Genomic DNA, 21094 nt, shown 5'->3' on the forward strand with positions numbered 1-21094 from the left:
TCTTAAACAAAAAGGGATAAAGAAAAATCTCTGCAGGCAGAGACAGCTGTATCTCCACCCAGGATTGGCTGTGTTTCTTGTCCCATTCCTCGCCCATCCCTTGTTTGATTTCACTTGTACCCTGGGGTTCCTCCTGCCCCAGACAGGCAGACACTGGGCTCTGCTCTCCCACCCACACCACCCTCCAGAGCCAGCCAGCCTTGGCCTCCCCTGAAAGCAGCTGAAGTAAAATCTCACTGTTTGTTGTTTATTATTTTGTATTTCATAAAAAAACAACACAAAAACTGACTCTGCCTTGGCTGAGAACAGCTGCTGCACACAACTGTTCAGTGCAACTCCAGGGACATGATAATCACTGCTGTCAGTGTTGGAATAAAAAGGAAACCCGAGAGCTCTCTTCTGTAGTAGCAAAAGGACTGACACCACAAGTCACAGGAGGAGGGGAAAAAAGGTAAAAGTTTTTTCTCAAAAATATAGCTCTGTGGTAAGAGAAAGGGATGGCTGGGTGTCAACAACGGGAAAAGCAGTTTATGTTCTGGTCAAACTGCCTCCTCCAGTCCCATTCCATCTGGAGGGACTATAAACACATCTCTGGGCCTCAGCAGGACAGGAGGAGGCAGAAAAGTTACGCTGCTCTGCTCTAAAAGTCAGTTAAAAGAAGTTATAAATTACTATTTTGAAAAAAGCTGGAATTTTCCAGGTGAGCTTCCTTTTTTTTTCCTCTCTTCTGTTTGATCTTCACCCATAAATCTTTAATCACAGGAATGCGGTACCTTTGGGGAGAGGAGTTAGAGAGTTAGGGATGGGGAGGAGAACAGCCTTACAGCTGAGCAGAGCATGGGCAGAGGCATCTGGTCCACTTCCAGGTGGCTACAACATCACCATCTAATCCCCACTGCTTTTGCAAGCTCCCTGTGGTCAGCAGGGACAGACAGACACTGCCAGAGGCCACTCATCTCTGCTGGTGACAGAGGTCAGCAACACCCAGGCTGGACATCCAGTTCTCAGCAGCTAAAGAGTTGAGGTCAGACACATCCAGAGAAGCCAGCACAGGGCTGCACGATATTCCTCACACTGCTCCACTCCCTGGCCCTCTGGTCTAAGGCCAGGCTGGCTCAGTGAGCACTTAGAGACCACACTGTCTTCCCAAAACTGGCCCAGGAGTTCTGAATGTGGCCAAGGTTACGCCGCTCAGGGTACCAATGGCCAGTCCCCACAGGCCATGTACCTTCTCACAATCCTTCAGGCTCAGCTGCTTTCTTCTTCTAAAATGGAAAGGAGGAAAAATACATCAGTATCATTTGCACCACAGACATGAAGGACCCAGCAAAGCCACAGAGGCTTCCTGGATACATCCCTGTAGAGGTGGCAGCCACCAAATGGAACACCCTATAGTCTCCCTCTGTGCCCCCTTCAAGCCCTTGGGATGGGATGCAGAAGCCTGCCAAGCCTCAGGAGCTCCAGCTTCTGCTGAGAATGAGATGAACAGACAGCTGGAGAGCAGCACTTAGACAGGACTAAGTCCTTTGCCACCAAAAGGATCCCTGGGTTTGACCTTTCCAGGGAAAGGAATCTCCTAGGGCAGCAATACAGGAACAAGCCCTTTGAGCCACCCTAATCCCAGCCAAAGATCGGGGTGTCTTAGGACTGGCCACAGTGAACTGCAGGCTCCCCTGGACTGCCAGCAAGGCCAGGACACGGCTCTGTTCGTTCTCTAGCTTGGCACACTGCTGGGATGAGCACCACAGCCCGGGGTCTGACACATACCTCCTTTTTCTTCTTCTTCTTGTGAACCTCAGCAGAGCCATCTGCTACAGGTGCCCCTTCCAAAGATGCCTTTTTGCTCTTCTTCTTTTCTTTCCCAGTCTTCTTTTCTAGGAATGGGAAAGAAAAGCCAACTAAGAGAGGGACTCTGGTATTGTCAGCCTCTGAGAGGGAGCACAGACTGGTAGGAGCACCTCCAGTAAGTTTTTGATCACATCCAAACTTGAACAAGATTTCCAGAGCAGGAACTGGGTGAAGGCAGAGCTCTGCCACAGGCAGCTGCACCCAGGGATGTTTCCCTAATACCCCTGAGCCAGAGCAGCTTGATCCCACCATCTGTGCACACATATAAGTGGAATTATGTAGAATTTCCTTCTTTCTACCTTCTGTTGCCCACCTGCTCCAAGGAACTGCTTCAGGGCTGGAGTAGGTGGGCACATGCCAGAAACGAGAGCCAGGGGAGCTGCTAACACAGGATGGACACAAGGTTCAGCTCAGCACAACTGCTCCAAGAGGCTCCACTCACCCCTGTTTAACGGCTCACACAAGGGCCAATGGACAAGTCTGTCTCCTCCAAAAATAAGGGCTGCATTTCAGCAGAACAGAAATGCCCCAGCAGATGTGGCTCAGCCAATCCAGCTTCCCCCTTTTTTTTTAAAGCCTACGAGATCCAGCACAAAACCAGCTCTGATTTGCAAATACAGGCTGCACTGCAAAGAAAAAAATGGCCTTTGGAGTAGGGCAGAGAGCAGGGCACTACAGAACAACAAGCTGTACGAAGGTCACAAGTGACAGCACAAGAGGAAACGGCCTCAAGTTGAGCCAGAGGAAGTTTAGATTGAATATTAGGAAAAATTTCTTCACTGAAATAGGCAGCCCAGGGCAGTGGTGTGGTCACCAACCTTGGAGGCATTTACAAGACCTGCAGATATGGTACCTGGGGATGTGGTTGGACTCAATGAACTTAGAAGCCTTTTTCAAGCCACACGACTCTATGATTCCATGCGGGAAGCAGCCAAGCAGGAAGCCAATGGGAAAGTGGGTGCTACTTGCAAGGCCCTGCACCAGAGGGTGAATGTGCATCAGCTGCAAGAACCTATTGCAAACTACGCCCCAAGTGTAGCATGCTTACTTTTAGCTGTTTTTTTCTTTTCCTTGCTGCCTGCCACCTTGTCCAGGTCACCATCTGCTTTTTTCTTTTTCTTTTTGGGTACTTCTTCATTAGTTTGCCCTTTCCGTTTCTTCTCCTTGGGCTGCCCCACAGCCCCATCCTCTCCCGTCAGCTTCCGCTTCTGAGACGTTTTCTGCTTCTTGTTCTCTTTGTCTTTGCTCTTGGACGTTTTCACAGCCTTGTCGGCTGTGGAGGATGGTTTCTTTTTCTCCTTCTTTTCTTTTTTCTCCTTTTTCTTCTTCTTCTTCACCTCCAACCCCTCCACTGTCTGCACTGCAGGGACTCTGGCAGCAGTGGTGACCTCAGTTTCACTCCCTGAGCTTGGCTGCTGTGACTCTGGGACAGACAGCAGGGCATGTGATGATGCTGGGGTCACTTGCACCCCTTTTGCCCCAATATTGTTCTCTTTCACTGCCACGGTTTTCTTCAGTGGCGAAGCTTTGAGGTTGGCATGACCTGGCTCTGTTTTTCCTGCCACCTTCTCTTGGTTGGAGGCTTCTGTAGCTTCCTGCCCTGAATGGGGGTTGTTTTCTGCAGAAACAGACAAGAGAGAGAAGACAACTCAGGGAGCATTCATTACACAGACTAGTCACAGGAGAATGGAAATATGCATTTGAAGAGGAGCATCCAGTTCTTCTCCCAGAAAAAAAGCTAAACTTGTTGGCATCTACAGCAGTCAGAGAAAGATGCCTCAGCCTGAAGTGGTGACAACAGCCACAACAGTTGGCTGTTTGACAAGATGGGTGAGCATAGATAGAGCAGTCCTTCCCCAGGACACCATCCCCAGTAAGCTGTGGACTTCCCAGGGTGGTGGGGGTTTCCACACTGTCACGTGTCATCACCACCACTGGCCAATCCCAGAGCCCCTGAGCCCTCTTGAGCCCTCTTGAGCCCATAAACAGATGGTTCTGATCTCCTCAGCAGCCCTATGCACAATTTCATGATGTGCCCAAGGGACCAACAGACCCATGTGAGTTTCTAGTGTGGGTCAGAGTTCATCTGAAAGTGTCAGGGTCACAATCAGAGCAGAAGCAGCTTCCAGCTCCAACTCTTACCATTTGCCAACAAACAAGGAAAATGGTGGGACATTTTGTTTCTCCACAGGTCTTCTCATTTGCTTCCCCTCCTCTGCTCTCCAGACATGCAGCAGAGCCCACACAGCCCAAGGGGAGGCTTGAATACCAGCACTGTGCAGCAGATGTTCTTCAGGCAGTGTTTGAACCTTCCACAGAAGCCAGCAATGCACTGTGCACTGGCTCCAGGGAGAGCCCTACCTGCTCCTGTTAATTACTGTGGCTAAAGCACATCCTGGAAGAGGCAAAGGCACTGAGCCTTGGAGGCAGCCAGCACAAGCAGGGTGTTCAGGGAGAAGGCTGTGCTGTGGCCAGGGAAGCCAGCAGACGGCAGCAGCACTCCATGCTGTGGCTCTGTGGTAGAGACACACTGGGAACGGGGCTCGTCCCAGTGACATCCTCCCCAGTGTCACCCTTTTGTGCCAGCATGGCTTCGCTCCTGGGCCAAGCAAATTCCCAACCTTGCCAAAGAAGACCCACCTGCTTTGTGGTTTGCAGCCACCTGGTTGTCATCTGTGTCGGAGTCACTGCTGTCACTGCTTGAGCTGTCGGCTGGGGCTGCTTTCAGGGAGCCCTTGGCGAGGGAGTTTGCAGCACTCCCAGCTGCCTTCCCTGGCCCCGCTTCACCTCCAGGCTGGGGGGGAACCGTCTTTGGTGCCTGGGGTGTTACTGGGGTCTTGGAGAGGACTGGGTAGCCTGTGAGGAGGGACTGAAACAGCACAGACACTGAGGAGCCATGGCAGGGCAGCCTCCCACACACCAGACATGCAGCTCTGTCTCTGCCGCTATTGTCCTCAAAATCCAAGTGAAGGGTCCACCTTTGGCCACCTGTGGAGCCTGCTGTGAGAGCCCAGGGCTACCAGGAGAGGGGCCAGCACCGACAGACACCAGCTGAGCTGACAGCCTCGAAAGCTGGCGGCCAGAGGGGCTCCTTTGTTCTCGCCCAGCAAGGCAGGCTTGGGGGAGGCTCCTGGCCATCAGCGTGCGCCCACGCACAGTTAATGCACTGCAGATGTACTGCACACCCTGCACGTTACTTACAAAGGGAATCTCATGTCTTGGACGTGGGTTAAGTTACAAACTAAAGTGGGGGGAAAAAAATCCCTGCTGCTCTTGGCACTGTGCGCCAGTTCTCCTGGTTTAACCCTTGCAAGGTACCACGTCCTCCTGTCTCTTCTCCCAGGGAAGGCACCATGAATGCTGGACCCAAGGCCTGGCTGCCCAGGGAAGCATTCCAGGTTCAAAAGCTTCTCTCTCTCTGCCCCCACCAAAAGGCCTTGCTCACACCACTGCACTGGGGAACCCCCATTTCTCTCCTGGCAAATCCACCCAGCACCTTATCTGCTATGGTTGAGAACTGAGTCTCTCTCAGTCCTACTTAGGAGCCAGCTGCAAGACCCGAGAAGATCCAGACTGCTCAGGTACCATACCTGTGATGCTGCATCCTCCTCCTCCTCACTGGACTCCGAGGAGGAGCTGTGGGCTGTCTGGGCTTCTCCTGGTTTCTGCAGGGAGCCTGCTGGAAGAGCAGAGTTCCTCCTGTTAAACCACTGCTGCCTGGGGCTGAGCTCACCTCCCCAGCACAAGCACTGCCACCAGAAGGCTGCCAGCCTCCAAAGGAAGGGGAGTGCTCTGCCAGGCTGGAGAGGAGGCACCCCTCTCCAACCACTGCACACCTCCCATGGAGTAACAAAAGGCTGTCCCCACCCTGGTAGCACCGAGAGCATCTTCTGGGGAGAACTGACCAGGTTTGGGGGGCTGCTTGGGTGCCTCCTCCTCGTCACTGTCAGAGGAACTGCTGCTGCCTGAGGTGTCCTCTGCCTGGGTGGGTGGCATGGGCTGGCTTGGGTGGGTGTCCTGTGCTGGCTGCAGGACTGGCTTCCTTGCCTTGGCAGTGGAACTTCCTGGGGCGGCAGTGCTGGCTGGAGGAGCTTTTCCCACAGGAACCGTTTGCTTTTGGCTAGAAGCAGCGGGGACCTAGGGAGAGGGAGATGAAATAGATCTGGAAGGAGGAATAACTAACTGCATGAACTACAAGCAGCAGCCCAGAGTAGATGAGCTTAGTCCACCTTGGCCCTTCTTCAGCTGTACTGTTCCAGTTCATGTCACAGTCAGCCCAAGAACCTCTCAAGAGGGCCCAGCTGGTCCCAGCCCACAAGGGAAGCAGGCAGCTGTGGCCAAGCACACAACTGCTATCACAAAAGAAGGAAGAAACCAGCCAGCCAGCTGGGAGCCAGGAACAGAAAAGGTACCAGGACTACCCTTTGCTCCTCTGCCTCATCTCACGGGATGATAATCGTGATTAGGATAGAGCAAGCCCCTCTCTCCCTGCTTCATGAACACATCCCTCAGCTGGGGACATGGCACCAGCCCCAGACCCCAGTAGATGCATCTTCTCCCTCTCCCCAGGAAAGCTCCCCACCTCAGTCTCCTCCATCATTACCTTTCCTGCCAGCACGTTGTGCTCTGAGGCATCACTGCTCGAGCTCTCAGACACTCTGCTGGCTGCAGGGACAGCAGGAGTTTTTGTCCTCTTCCCTGAAGGCAGGGTGGCATTTGCCTTTGCAGCCACCATGCTCGAAACCGCAGTTACTTTGACGTTCTGCTGGGACAGACCCTTAAAGAGATGAGAAAGAAAATCAGGACAGAGCAAACTTGGAGGAAAAAGATCCAGAGGCATACACCAATCCAGCACAAACTCCTGAGCCCTTCCATCATTTTCAGCACAGCACCAAGACTTGTGTTTTTTAATTCTCTCCTTTGCAGACCAGCTCTGACTCCCATGAGCCTCTGAGCAAGGCCTCTGGCACAACCAGGAGCAGAAATAAGGGGCAGCACCCTGAGAGTGCCAAAAGCATTAGCTCAGTGCCCCAAAGGCACCTACCCTGAGGGCAGGCAGGGGAAATGTGCTGTGCTTGCAGGCTGTGAATCCCTACCCACTGCAGCACCAGCAGTGTAAGACTGCAGTTGTAAACCTTTGCAGGGCAGGCACTTGGACTCCAGGATGTCTTCTACACTCTAATAATCACACACCAAGAGTAAATTGGCAACAGAGATAAACAAAGACACTGACCACAGGGAAAATCTGCCTCTGGATCCACAAGGCAAGAACAGATTAGGGGTCAAATTAACAAGAGCAATTTTGTTACCTCACATTTGAAACCTCCCATCAAACTTGAAATAAAGAAGGGTTAAAAATAGAAAGGCCAGAGGCATGGAAATCTGTCACTGAGGACAGGTCCATGACACAAATGCCAGCAGAGGAGAGAGCAGGAGCCACGAAGAAGCACTCAGCCTCCTGGTTTGTGTTACTGACGAGGCTACGTGAGCAGCTCTCCCCCTCCAGATCTCTGACAAGCTGGGCCTTTGTGGGCTGACATTTGCCTCACACAACATCTGGCCTTTGGAAGGGAAAAGGCCCCGCTCTGCTGTGCAGAGCTGCCAGCCCAACGTGAGCTCTCAGCCCTCTCACACAAAGCTCAAGTTACAGCAACTGCATTATTTTATACAATCTCAGTAATATAAACATGCTTTACTCAAGGACTGCTCAGGATGGCTGCCTGCCCATCAGCTGGTGGGAGACAGCCTTTCTGCGGGCCACAGCCTTAGGCCAACACGGGGAAGGATTTCCTGAGTGCTCATAATGCTCCTCTCCCAGCAAAGGCATGTGTGGGATATGAAATGTGCTTGGCCACCAAGTCCTGGGCTCAGAGCACCAGCCAAGCCTCCACCATGAGGAACAGTAGCTGTGTTCCTCAGTCAGTGGGTTTTTTAATGTGGTTTCTTGGGCTCAAACTGCAGCACAAGTGCAGACACCCCCAAGATAGCTTCACACTGAGGCAGCTCTGGCCCCAGGGAGTCAGCCACAGGACTGGCATGAAGACACAAGGAGATTCCAGTGGGAGAGCTGGGATCAGCTCCGTGACACTCAGTGACGCTCTCAGCACAGATACAGGGTCACCCCTCTTCTCCAAAGCAGGGGCCTGGCTCTTCCAGCTGAAAGGCAGCAGGACCACTGTGCTACCTCAGGGCAGATCCTTCCATCCTCCCAAGGCTTGCGGAAAAGAAAACCAGAGAACCTCAGGGGTCTGGGAGGAACCAGGCGATGGGTTGCCTTGGAGCTACACAGCTCATGGAAAGACTTTCTGTAAGGATTTGGCTGCTTTTCCAGTCTAAATTCCTGGAGTAGAGCAGAGGGGACAGAGTCCCAGGGGAGGTCTGGGGTTGTGCGTCTACTCATGTTCCTGTCAAAGCACTCACACTCTCCATTGCTCTCACACACTGCAAGATTGCTGTGGCTGAGATGTGCACCTAGAGCTGGCGTCAGCCAGACCCACGGACACTGCCAAGAAAACCTGATCCAGCCAACAGGAGGCTTCTCTGCACTGCTCATCACCTCCACAATTACCACCTTCCAAGTCCTGAGTGTGCAGCACTAAAAGCCCACATAGCCAGTGGGTCAGTGGCTCCTCACCTGGGAAGGGGGAACTATTTCATCCTCTGAATCTGACTCCTCACTGGAATCATCACTGCTGTCCACAGCTGGAGGGGCTGTGGCTGGTGCTGCAGCCGGTGCCTTTTTCACATTTGTTGGTTGGGGCACAGAATTGGTTTTCACTGCAGGAAAAGCATAAGACATTGTCACTGTGAGAAAGAGTTGCTCTCTGTGGCTGTCCAGAGCAGGAGCTGCTCCATGTGCAGGGGAGAGGAAGAAACCCATAAGGATGCAGGTGAGGAATCCTGGCTACTACCAGGAAACTTACCAGCTTGTGGAGGCTGTCTCTGTGCTGCAGGAGACTCCTCTTCGCTGTCAGACGAGTCACTGCTCCCACTTTCGGAGGCCTGGCTTTTCAAGGTGCTTACCACTGCTTTTTCAGGCTGCCCAGCTTTAGCAGCCTGGCTCAGGTTGGGAACAGGCTTGGGCTGTTCTGATAACCTCTTAACAAAAAACAAACACAGGCCCAGAAATGCAGTATTAGTACAGGTGTTGTTTAGGAGTTTAAGTGCAGTTTCAGCCCAGGTTGGGTTTTGTTAGTAAACCTAACAGAGTTTGTGTGTAACCCTAACAGAGTTACTAACACTCACACCATCCATGGTGTGTTACATGTGGGAGGGGCTTCAGTCCCTGCCTGGACTGAGCAGCTGTAGATACATCTCTCTGCATTTAGAAATTTCCTTCTGACAGAAAGCCCAAGTGTGTTTTACATGAGCACACAGGCTAACAGTGCGTGTAAGCTCCTAACAGCAATTCCTTCTTGAAGCAGAGATGCTGGCTGGGCAGGAGCCTGAGAGCAGGACAAGCACTGCAACCCCAAGACTCCCACTCCAAGGAAGCCTCTCATTTAAGCACGACCTACAGCTCAGGGAATCAGTAGGAGTTGGGAAGCCTTGTGCCATAACACTTGCAAGATTCAGAGACAGTATTAGAGCAGCTACAGCCTGCAGCTGCTAGAGAGCTCAGTGTAGACACAGGGCTGACACAAGGGTTTGGGAGGTGGGGCAGATAGAGAGTGCAACTCAACTTGGAAACTGATTTGTCAACAGGTCTAAGAATTTAGACATCTCCAGACAACAAAACACCTCTGACACTCACTTGGGCTGTGTCTTTCTGCAGCACTTGTCAACACTCAGATCTTCCAGGATAGACCAAAAGCCACTTTCCCTGCTGTGTCAGCACTAGAAAGCCACAGTCACCTGTGCCTCAGATACACGACTGCCAGGTGAGACTCACTCTCTTCCTGGCCCCTCTCCAAGGACTGCGGATCCCCCTCCTGCACACTGAAGGCTAGCAACAGCAGAGGGAGAGGCAGTGCTTGTGGATGATCTGGGAATTTCCTCCCCTGCAGATATTCCCCAGGCTGGCAGTGTTCTGCACCCGCTCATTTACTCCACTCATGGCTCATCTCCGGGCTGCTCTGCCAAAGAGTACATCGTGTTTGCCAGGGCAGGCAGGCCCTGTGCACCCTGCATGTGACGCCAGCCTGCTCTGGCGCTCCATGAGAGATTCCTGCCTGGCTGCCCCACCCCTGCCATGCTGCCAATGCAGTGATACCCCCACAGCCCGCAGCAGAGAGCACCAGCTTAGCAGCCTTTTGGGAAGACCAATCCTACTGTGCGCTTCCTGGCACAGCCCTGCCACGGGCTGCCACTGGGGCACTGTTTATCATCTCCAAGCCAAACACTAAACAGACAACAGCATCTGCATGTTTATCCCATTACAGAACAGCTCTCCAAACGAGCCAAGCACATTTGACTCTGCTTAGAGAAACAGAAACCTCCACAAGTGCTTGGGGAGGGGGGACTGCAAACCTCACTCCTCTGTTTTGTTTTGATACCAGTGAGTCACAATCTCCAGGAGAGAGGCCAGCTTTGCAATGCTGAAGAGACACAAGTACTTGAAGCAGTCAGAAGAATTCACACACACTGCTCTGAACGTGCTAGCTCCTCTCTGCTGTTCTGAACACTGCTGTGCAAGGGAAGAGCTTACCAAGATCAGAGCCCACTGAGTTTTAAGCTCACTCAGTTTTAAGCCCTGCATAGCAACAGGTCTAGCTTCTCCCTCTATGTGGATGCACAGCACAGGGCTGCTCCATTTCCTAACTTAGCTATGGAGTGAGAAAGAGCTGCCATGCAGGGGCATCTTAACATGGAAAGAACATAACAGCATCCACACAGAAACCACCATAAGGTTTACACAGCCTCAGATCTTCCTGGGAGGCCACCAAGGTCCATCCATCCACATCAGACGGATGACAGCCTCAGGTGGGATCTGGCCAACAGCACAGCTGAGTTACATCCAGGGAGCAGGTAACACAGGCAGAGAGCTTCTGACAGCTCGAGAGTCACAGGTACTGAAGTAACTCAGAGAGGAGGAAAATAACTCAAGAGGAAATAATTTTTCCTGCTCCTTCTCCAGCCCCCAAAGCAGGAGCTGCCTGTGGCTCAGTGAGTGTGATGACTCAGCTCCGCACAACCCATCTGCCACTCGCTGGGTCCATTTGCATCCTGCAGCGCTGCATGACAAGAGGGGGAACAACACTGAGCCACGTGCGCCCAGCACGTTGTAAAATCACACTCCAGCACTGCCTGTGTGCCTCGGGAACACCACCCTGTATGGACTGGGACCAGTGTCTCAGCTGGGTCATGGCCGAGCAAAGGGACAACTGCCACCTGCACAGCAAGGGGAGCAGGGTTCAAGGAGGGAAAGAGACCCTCAGTCTCTTGGGAGATTCGGCCTCTCCCCACAGGACCTGCATTCCAAGATAAAAAGTTGCTGGCACAACTTTTGTCAGCACAACCCACACGGGTTTTCCTGGGATGCTCAAGGAAGACACGGGTTCCCAACACACGGCTGCACGTGCATCTCACACCCACTCCTTGTAAACAGAAGCCAAAGCCTGTCTACAGAGGGCTCAAGTGGCACCTTTGGCTCAAAACACTCAGGAAAGAAGCAGCAGAGCAAAATTAGCAGTTCCAAAAGAAAAGCAGCTCACAGCGTCTTTAAGGTCAGACTGTCCCCCATCACCATCCTTTCCCCCCAAAATATGCGAACACCTTGTCAACTTCTTTAACTAAATATTCCTGAGTCTTCACGGGTAAACACACCAATTAAGCAGTTCAATTTAGGCATGATGTTCATTTTAATTGTGCTAATCCACCCCCACAGGGAAAGATGAAGCAGCTTCCAACGCTCGGTATCTCTTTGGATCTTGCACAGAAGCCAGAGGAAGTTGCAGGATACAGTAAGTCAGTGGTTAGCATATGCCCAAGTAGCAGATGGTGAGGGATGAGCTAAGAAGAGTTTGACTGGGAGGACAGGACTGTGGACACAGCTAAGCCCAATGGTTTATCTTCAGGCTTCACTCGTGGTCTCTGCCTGTAGGCTACTAACATGGGAAGGAACAGCCTGCTTGGCAAAAATAGAGCTCCCTTGATGACGAGCTCTTCCTTGCTGACTCTGGCTGTCGAGGGGTAAATGTCAGTTTGCAAAAGGGAAGATGCTGCAGTGGTTAAATCAGCAGGTAAAACTTGCTGTTGCCAGCTTCACAGAAACAACACTGTACGACACAAACCTACTCCAGCATAAAAATCCTGCTAAAACGGACAAATCTCGATGGTTTTACAGTGGGACCTCATGGCACAGCTATCAAATAGCTGTTCCTGTCACCTAGAGCTGAATCCTCACATATAATCAATCATGCAGGAAGAGAGCAGCACAGAGCCAACTGTTAGAGAAGCGTCCCCCTCCACCCACCTTAGCAGACCAAGGCTATGAAGACAAAAATGCAGAGCCTTGCTGGCTCCTGCCTGTCAATAGTGAAAGGACGTGTTGACAAAGAGGCTCCCTGCAAGGACACGTGAGGCTCTACCCCCAGCTTCCCTTCCTCCTTTGCAGACATTTGCTCAGCTGCAGCTCCAAAGGGCTGCTTTCAGGGCGCTTTCTGAAGTGTCCTGCAGCTCAGACTTGTGGCAGAAAGTCTCAATACAATGTGCCTAGGGATGCACTCAGGAAGGGATTTGCAACCCTTTCAGTTTAGCCACCGGAGTCCAGTGTGAACTCCCAGTCCTTCTCCTTTGGTTAGAGAACTCTAACCAAACCCTCACAGGAAAGCCAAGACCAAGCTACCTGTGACCCTGCACACAAGGCCACTCCAGAAGGGCAGGGCACAAGTGGACAGCTGGTACCAAACCATTTGCCTCCCACCTCCTCTGGTACGGCTGTGTGAGAAGAGTGGGGCTGTACTTGCTTCCAAATAGAAAGACCTTCCTCTCCGAGGGACTGAGAAACAAGGTAACTCCTGATGTTTCAAGGAGATCAGTAGCAGCATTTAAGAGATAAACATTAGTCTTGCACATCCCATCCCTTAGCACTGGGCTGAATGCTGCACCTACCTTCTGGCTGATGGGCACAGGGAGATCCTCCTCTTCACTGGCTGACGAGGCAGTGCTCTCCACTGGCTTTACACTTTCAGCAGGCTTTGTGGGAGCACCAGTCCTTCCCAGGGAGGTTTTAGCCTGCTTTGGCACTGCTGGTTTGGGTGCTGTCTTCCCTTGGGACAGTGGGAGTGATTTTGCTGGAGCTGCTTTGATGGACAGCGATGCTGCTGGTGTACGTTTTGCTGGGGATGGGATGGCCTGGGAGGATTTTGGAGGCGGCTTTGTCTGGACAAGACATGAACAGAGTGAAACAAGGCAAATCCCACAGCAGCATAATTCATTTGCTCAGACTATAATCAAGGGAAGACATTTCAGAGCCCCCCAGGAAAGGCAAACCCAGAAGGAAGATTAGTGACTGGCAGGACACAAGGAATTCTTTCATCTAGCTGTGTGGGGATGGTCTCCCAAGATGAGAAAGCAAGACCAGGCATTCTTCATCAGCCTGCTGCTACTACCAGTCCCCTCCAGTGAGGTACAAGGCAGCACTTTGCACTCTCCACAGCAGGGAAGCCCAGCTGCACTACAGTTTGCCAAATTAGACACTGTTTATTGCAATTTGTACCTGAGAAGCAAATTCCACCACAATAATTTGCCTCTTCAGGTGGGAAAAGAAACGCTGGGGTTTTTTTTCATTTAAAAGTACTGATGGGTTTTTCAAAGAAAGGCACAATGGGTTGATTAAAGCTCAGAGCAAAGACATGGAGGTGCCTTTTAACACCTCACGCCTCCTTCCTCCCACCCCCAACATGACTTTGCTACACACTACACGCATCTACAAAATTTTCTTTTCACTGCGGTCCCTAGCCCTGACAGGCAGGCAAGGAGAGAGGGGATCTCGGAGACACGCACTTGGGTTACTGACGGACGTTCTTCATCTTCACTGTCTGATGAGCTGCTGCTCTCTGATGTGTCATCAGGCTGTGCAGCCCCAGGAACTGTTGTGGATGCAGGTTTGGCCTGGCTTGCTGCCAGTGCTGTTTGTTTCACTGCATTCTTCTTAAGGGACACTGGAGCAGGAGGTGCACTTTTCACAGGTGCTGCATTAGACTGCACTGTTTTCACAGCTGGCTTGGCCTGGGAATGGGGGGAACAAAAGGGAACAGAAGAATCAGGTAACACCTCAGAAGAAAATGGTTGAAAGCTCTAACTGCATAGAATCTGTTTTAAAGTGAGCTACCTTGCTAATTTTGACCAGGACACACTTGTTCAGACCCATGGGCTGTGGAATATCTGAAGCAAGTCACTTTCTCCATAGACTGCCTGGCTATATCCATCAAATTGCATACTAATCACCTCCTACAGATCCAAGGATCTCCCTCAGCTTCAGGCACTAGTAGAAACTGGAATAGAATGGTTGATGTCAGCAGGGGTCTCGGCCACACAGCATGTGCTCTGGTCTTGGGTTTGGGGATCTCACACACCCAAGGTAAGGTGTGATGTCAAAATACAGCACTGCAGCATTTCCTCTCTCTTTCAAAAGAAGGGAAATGACTTCCTAGGGTCAAAGACTCCATGTTGGAGAGGTTACCTGGATGGCTGGAGTTGCCAGCTCCTCCTCAGAGGATGTGTCCTCACTTGATTCCTCACTGCTGCTCTTGGCGGCCCCAGCCGCCGGCTCTGAAACACAAGCGAGGAGAAGTCACGGCTGCTGCCTGCTCTGAGCCCCCAGAGCGTGATGCTAATGTGGCTTTTGATGTCAGGGAAACAAAACAAGCCACAGAGAGGGTTAAGGGGATTTGCAGGAAAGAGGACCTAGCCCTGCTGAAAACATCAATGGCCTGCTGGGAACAGCTTCTCCAGACAAATGCTGGCCCAGAAACACCACTCCTCGAGTGCAGGCAGAGATGGGAAATACTGCCTGGCCACACTCTGACCCTGTACGGTGCTGCCCAGCCACACACAGCTCCTTGCAGGGGCACCCACCCTGGCTGGGCCTCTGCTGGAAAAGAGCCAAGAGAAGGATCATTTCCAGAACTTCAATGATTTTTTTCTCACCCTCCTCCTCCAACACACAGAGACACACTTCAAAACATTTAAAGATTTCCCTGAAGACTTCAAATCCCAAAACTAATCCCTTTGCAATTGGGAATAAAGAAACAACACTGTCGTGCCTTTCCATAAAGCTGAAAGTATCTGCAGCATTTGTACTGCATCTCCTCTGGACAGGCTACACGGTTACCCCCAACCCCTGGGTATGTGCTGGGTGCTGCCAGACATCTTAGCACAGGATCTGCTGCTTGAAATGGGAGCAAGCACGCTGGATTCATCCCACGGAGCTCCGGAGCTGGCTGCTTTGCAGTGTTCTAGCAGCCTCCCCAAGGAACAAGCATCACTCTGAGCTTTCCAGCAAGGAAGCTGAAAGGAACATGCTGAAGGCACGTCTCAGATCCAATCTGCTGCAGAGCTGGAGCTCACACACACCTACCCCACCCTGCAGGCTCCTTACCCGTTTTGGGGGCTGGGGCCTTCACAGTTGGTGTCTCCTCTTCCTCCTCGCTCTCAGATGAGGAGCTGCTGCTGCTGCTGGAACTTTCCGGTGCTTTGGTTGTTACTGGTGCTCGGCTTTGCCCTACTTTGGCCACAGCTGCTGTGGCATGTCCAGGCTTCCCAGAACTAGGCAGTTTCTGGTCCTTGGCCGGGGCTGGAGCTGCAGCTGAGGCACTGGGCTGCTGCTTGTTAGAGAGCACAGTTCTGTCGGCAGCAGGGAGCACCGCTGCTCTGCCTGCTGGGGCAGTGGGCTTGGGAGGAGAATGCAGGGAGTTGGCAGCTTTGCTACCCACCACAGCTGCTGTCACCTACAGGAAATAAAGGAAATTAGAAGGCTACACACAGATGAGGAGCTAACTGGAGACAATGTACCCACAACAGCAATGTGGCAGCCAGGTAAGCCAGAGCTCTTTAAGGAAGTGTTTGGGGGACAGGTATCTAAGAAAAGGCTTATGGCAGCATAGGAGGGTCATTTAAATATGATTTCCACCCCAGGACACAATTCTACACATGCTGATGAATCTGGGACAGTCCTGACCTCAGAGTACCAGCAGCCTTCAAGGCCAGGAGCATTGCCTTACCGTCACTGCACCTTTCCCAGGCGGAGCCTCCTCTTCTGATGAGGACTCATCTTCCTCACTGCTTTCTACATTCACTACTGAGTTCGTGGCCAGAGAAAGGCTGGCTGCTGCACAGGAGAGAGCCACACAACAGCTGTGTGAGTGTGTTTCTCACACCAACACAGTCTCTGGTTTGAAGGAGGGCCCCAGTAGCAGGACAGTGTCCCATCTCCACACCTGACCCAAGACCATCACCACTGCTGTCCCTGTGACAGGCAAGTGCTTTGCTTCTCCACCCCTTCCCTCTCCCAGCCACCAAGACAGAGAACCTCTCAAGATCTGCAGTTTTCCAAAGGCTGGTCTACAGCAGATCAGACTGAGCCAAAATATATCAGACAGGGGTTTTTGTTAGACTCCACAAGCCAACACCTCCTACATCAGCTGCACGGGAGACCTATCCCCACCTCAGACACAGGGCACTGGCTTTCCAGACCAACTAACAAGAGCTTCCCTGATCCATGAAACAGGCCTGCCTTTGCTGGCCCAACACACACCTGGGACCAACTAGACGGTGCTCCACAGTGGGCAGCAAGAGGTTCCCAAAGCTTCATCCAAGCAACAACACCCATCCCTCCCCAATGAATCATAACAGGTTTTTTCTAGCTTCAGCAGACATCTGTGCTCCTCAGAAACTCCACACGAGAAGGGGGTGCTAAATTAGTTGTCCTATTTTTCTATGAGCACAAACGAATAGCCATCACTTTACAAACATTTTCTCTAGCCAAGCAAGCTGGGCTGCTCCTACACAAGTCTCCAGTCCTACTCTGTCAACTCCAGGAGATGAAAGGCTCCTACCATTTGCCGCTTCCGCCTTCTCTTTCTCATCTTCTTCCTTCTCTGAGCTCTCGGAGCTGCTCACGGGATCGGGAACTCTGATCTTTTCTGGGATGGCTGCCTCCTCATCACTCACCTTTCTTCTCCTGGAATTTGGTGGAGTTCTGAGAGAAGACAATGGGTATCAAAACGGGGAAAAAAATATCTTGAACAAATTAGAATATAATTATTCATTCACTCTCAGATCAGGCTCCAGCCTAAGAATAGGCAGTGTCATTTCTCTACAGAGGAATTCCTAAGAGGGTGGGAGAAATAATTCTCTAACCTCCAAGGGACATCTCCAGTCCTCAGTAGACGTCCAAGAGCAACATACCCCTGCAACACTCACAGGAGATACTGAACCTAGACCATTTTTCTGTGCCCTAGGCAGACTCTTTCTCACTTTAGCAGAGAAATAAAAACATACACAGTCAGGCTGGTGCTCGATAGAAGGCATCCTCCAGAACAAATTCCATCTCCAGGAGGCAGCTACAGCCTCAGAGTAAGTGTAGCCTCAGGGTTAGGGCAGATATTCCCACAATACCAGGTCCTGGTATTCCACAGGGCCAGGAGAAGTCAATCTAAAGGGTACAAAAGCTATTTGAACTTGGGCTCTCAAGTCAAAAGGGCAGGAAAGTCAGGTTGCAAAGAGGTTTAAGAAAGGAAGTGGCTGGACCTACGGAAGATGTGTTGGAAAAACAGGAGGAAGAGGCCACATAAGTATTAAACACTTAAGCTGCTCAATTGGGTTAAAACATTAAGCTGGAGAAAGATTTTCCTTCCAGGCTCTAAATCCTACCTGTACCAGAACAGATGATGTGGCTAAAGTTACCCACGTTTTCATGTGAGAATTAAAGACAACACCTTTGCTTTATTACAAGGGTAACACTGGGCACACACTGGTGTGATTCACACATGCAATACTTCTAAGCCCTGGGACACACAATTATCAGAAGCAAATATCCTCTCTTCTGGCCCAGTTTAGCTCATTTTATTAGTTCATCTGTTTTAAAAACAAGATTAGTTTAATAATTTGACGAGTAAAGATTGTGCATGGTGTCAGAGTGTTCTGGCAGCACAGCTGCAACAGCAAGTTTTGTGCAAGCAGGCTGCACCAAAGGCATGTTGGCTCTTAGAAAGTCCTGTAGCTACTCCAACAATCATTTTAATAAAGCAAAAGGGCAACCCACACAGGTAGCTCTGATCCTGCAACACCTTCCTGATCCAGTGGCTGTTGACAGCACAACACAGCCTGATATGAGAATTTGCTGTGAATGACCAGGAGCTCAGGAACACTCTCTGAAGGGAAGAAATGGTGTCTGCTAGTGCTGTCCCTGTGGCATTCCAGAATATCCTGAGGGCTGCAGAGCTCAGGCTGCTCCCAGGGCTGAACTGGTCCAGCTTTCCCCTGCTCCAAAGGCACCCTTCCACCCCCTCTCTGCATCCTCCAAGAGCAAATGCAGCTCTGGAGGGAGGCCACTCCTGTAATGGCAAGTCTCAGCTTTAGGCTCACTCTGGAAGAGTTTCTGCAGGACAGCACCAAGGATGGCCTTGGTGAGAAGGGCAAGAGCCACAGGGTAGATTAAGGAAGGATATTTTTGGGCCAAAACACCTATGAAGCAACAGCAAGTGATAAAGGCAGCTCACTCACAGGAGCACTCCAGGATTAAGATAACTACTGGCCAACACATCTCTCATTTTGACTCCCAACCAGGCAGAACTCAGACAGACCAGGAAAAACAGATGTCATTGTGGGGCAGAACCATAAGGGAAGGGTGACACTGAAGAAAAAGGAATTAAGCCTAATGCAAATGCCTTGTTGCCCCTCAATTTTAAAAGCAACAGTGTCTGGGAAGGCTTGCTGCAGCAGGCAGGATAACTAGCCCGTGGGAAGGTCACCATCAGCACCCATGAGCGCAGTGAACTGTCAGAGGGAGGAACTGCAAATGTATTTCTAAGCTGCTACATCCTCATCTAGATCCAGCCTTTCTCCTGCTCAGGGATGGAGGACAAGAGCAAGGCACAAGGCATCAAGCAGAAAACACCTTTGAAAAAACACTTCCCAAGGCTGCTGGCATGGCCATGCTGAGGAGATCCTCACTCCAGTGCTCCCAACTCCACGATTCCCAGATAACCCAGCACTGAGGCTGCCACAGGCTTCTCTGCAGTGCTGCACTCCAACATCCAACCAAAGCGAGCACAGGCTGGGTGCAAATATCACAGATGGGAAGACTCCCTCCTGCAGACCTTCAAATGGGGGATAACGATGCAGGAAGGCGTTTGGAACATGTAAGAACTTGAAAGGACAGGCTGAAACCAAGAGATTTCCTCTGAGTCAGATCATCTGTGATCTGTGCCAAGGTTTAAGTCCCTGTAAGAGTTCTGGCATTTCAGCATCTGCTCAACTTCTCTGTTCTCGGGTCAATAATCCTGCAAAGCACGTGGCTTTAAAAAGAAAGTGAAACAGAACTGGGGAACAGATTTCTTGCAGTAAAGCATGACTCTGAGCTCCACAACACTCCAGCATCAACCAGCATCATCTGCTCAAAACTGAAGTAACAACTTATCTCCAAGCTCAGGAAATTTTAAACCAGCATATCCTGAACATCTGAAATGAATTGCTGTGAAACCAGAGGTTAGGAGAAAACTCTGCTGAGCACAGTTATCATCGGAAATCCTCCAACAACACGGAATTCCAGCAAATAAAAATCACACATGCCACGCAGCTTAGCCGTCAGCACAGTCTGGAACATATTTGATACTTATTCTCTCCTTTGACTTACTTTTCCCAGTGGGTAAAGATGTCCTCGAGAGAGGTCGAGAGGGAAGGGAGCAATTTCTGTGAAAGCAGAGTGAACACCAGTCAGGCACCGGCCCCGTTTCGGGATGTGACCACCAGACAGAAGCAGCGACCGTAGGGGCCCATCCAAGACTCCCCAGGAGAACGGGACCGTGTCTCCCTGCACACACCTCCCGGCGAATCCCTCCCACTCCCGCCGCGCTGCACCCAGGGCCACGTGTTCCCCTGGAGACTTCTCCCGGAGCAGCACGTGTTCGGGGAGCAGCAGCCCCCAGTACGGGAGGCTCTTCCGGGCGGGCTGCCAGCCTTCTCCCTTCTCCCTGGCCGGCTCGGGGCCGGGACGCCCCGCGGCCACCAGGAGCACCCGCTGGGTGCAGGGACACCACGTGGGTCCAGCGTGGAGCTGCGGGCCGGCGTGCAGCCTCAGGCCCGCGGCGCGCCCGGCCCTCACACGGCGCTCCCGGTGGTCGGTGAGGGCGCGAAGGGGGACCGGGCCCTGCGGCCCCGCCGAGGCCCGCGCTCCAAGACCGCCGCACCCCCCCCCCCCCCGCGCCCCCGCTGCCACCCCCGCGGCCGGAGCCCGGCCGCCCGTTACCTGCCCGCTCTGCGCCTGCAGCTCCCGGGCGGCCCGCGCGAAGCCGCCGCGGAGCAGGTGCTGGTGGATGAGGGCGAGCAGCTCCCGCCCGCCGCCGCCGTCGGCGGCCATGGCGCGGCCCGCGTGCCGCGCCGGAGAGACGCCACTTCCGCTTCCGCCGCGCGGCCCCATGGGAAATGTAGTGCCGGGAGTCGCTGGGGGCAGCGTGTGGGGGGACTCGGTGAGGAGGGGTTTGTCAGCCCGTGGGGGTCTCTCACACCGCCACGGGGGGAAGAGGGGGAGAAAGAAGGAGGGGGTCACCCCATGGGGTCTCTCATGCCATCCCAGTGGGAGGCGGGAAGAATGCCGGGGAAGAGCGGGGTTCACCCCATGAGATTCTCTCACACCCCCTCGGCTGGGGATGGAGGACAAAGAAGAGCGGGGGTCACTTCACGGTGGTCCCGCATATCGCTCTGGCAGGGGATGGGGGAGAAGGGAAAAGGGGGTAGCCCCGTGGCGGCTCCCTACACGGCCCTGGCGGGGGATGGGGGAGAAGGGAAAGCGGGGGCGTCACCCCGTGGCCGGAGCGGGGCCCCTCACACCCCCTGGGCAGGAGACGGGGGCGAACAGCGAGCGGCGGGGAGGGGGAGGATGAGCCGCCCACCAGCGAGGGTGGCACAGCGGGGGTCGTTTCAGCAACACCATATGTAATTCTATATATTTCAGAACAGTTTTCCATAAGATTCATCCACAGCGCTCCGGAGCCGAGTCCTCAGAGCTGATTTAGTGCTGAGTGGACTTTGAGCTGTTTGTAGGAGCCGCTCTGGCATTTTTGGGGCTTAAACAAGCAAAGGG

At 52.4% G+C, this 21094-nt stretch overlaps 1 protein-coding gene across 3 annotated transcripts; it reads right to left on the reverse strand.

Moving 5' to 3' along the window:
- Positions 1-255: 255 nt before the first annotated feature.
- TCOF1 (treacle ribosome biogenesis factor 1) lies at positions 256-20383 on the reverse strand. Of its 3 annotated transcripts, XM_082291703.1 has the most exons (18): positions 20261-20383; positions 19649-19704; positions 16848-16990; positions 16014-16120; positions 15392-15740; positions 14474-14562; positions 13795-14019; positions 12901-13170; positions 8772-8946; positions 8483-8625; positions 6452-6625; positions 5754-5985; positions 5439-5527; positions 4489-4717; positions 2897-3466; positions 1768-1874; positions 1229-1265; positions 256-773 (listed from the first exon to the last, which is right to left on the reverse strand). In XM_082291703.1, exons 1-17 carry the CDS (start codon positions 20369-20371, stop codon positions 1233-1235), a joined length of 3102 nt encoding a protein of 1033 aa, XP_082147829.1. In that variant the 5' UTR covers positions 20372-20383; the 3' UTR covers positions 256-773; positions 1229-1232. The 3 variants fall into 3 exon arrangements, with proteins under 3 accessions (XP_082147829.1, XP_082147830.1, XP_082147828.1); XM_082291704.1 differs by having other exon boundaries at positions 256-1265; positions 5439-5524; XM_082291702.1 differs by having other exon boundaries at positions 256-1265.
- Between the last annotated feature and the right edge of the window lie 711 nt (positions 20384-21094).

Source organism: Coloeus monedula, assembly GCF_965178545.1.
Source record: "Coloeus monedula genome assembly, chromosome: 15".
NCBI classification, from domain to species: domain Eukaryota; kingdom Metazoa; phylum Chordata; class Aves; order Passeriformes; family Corvidae; genus Coloeus; species Coloeus monedula.

Bases quoted from the DNA above. Each gene is read 5' to 3' on its own strand.
- TCOF1 (XM_082291703.1), bottom strand. From the start codon at position 20,371: ATGGCCGCCGACGGCGGCGGCGGGCGGGAGCTGCTCGCCCTCATCCAC. The intron at 16,991-19,648 runs GTAAGTCAAAGG...GTCTTCTCTCAG, and splicing joins ATCTTTACCCACTGGGAAAA to AACTCCACCAAATTCCAGGA. The intron at 4,718-5,438 runs GTATGGTACCTG...GTGCTGTTTCAG, and splicing joins AGGAGGATGCAGCATCACAG to TCCCTCCTCACAGGCTACCC.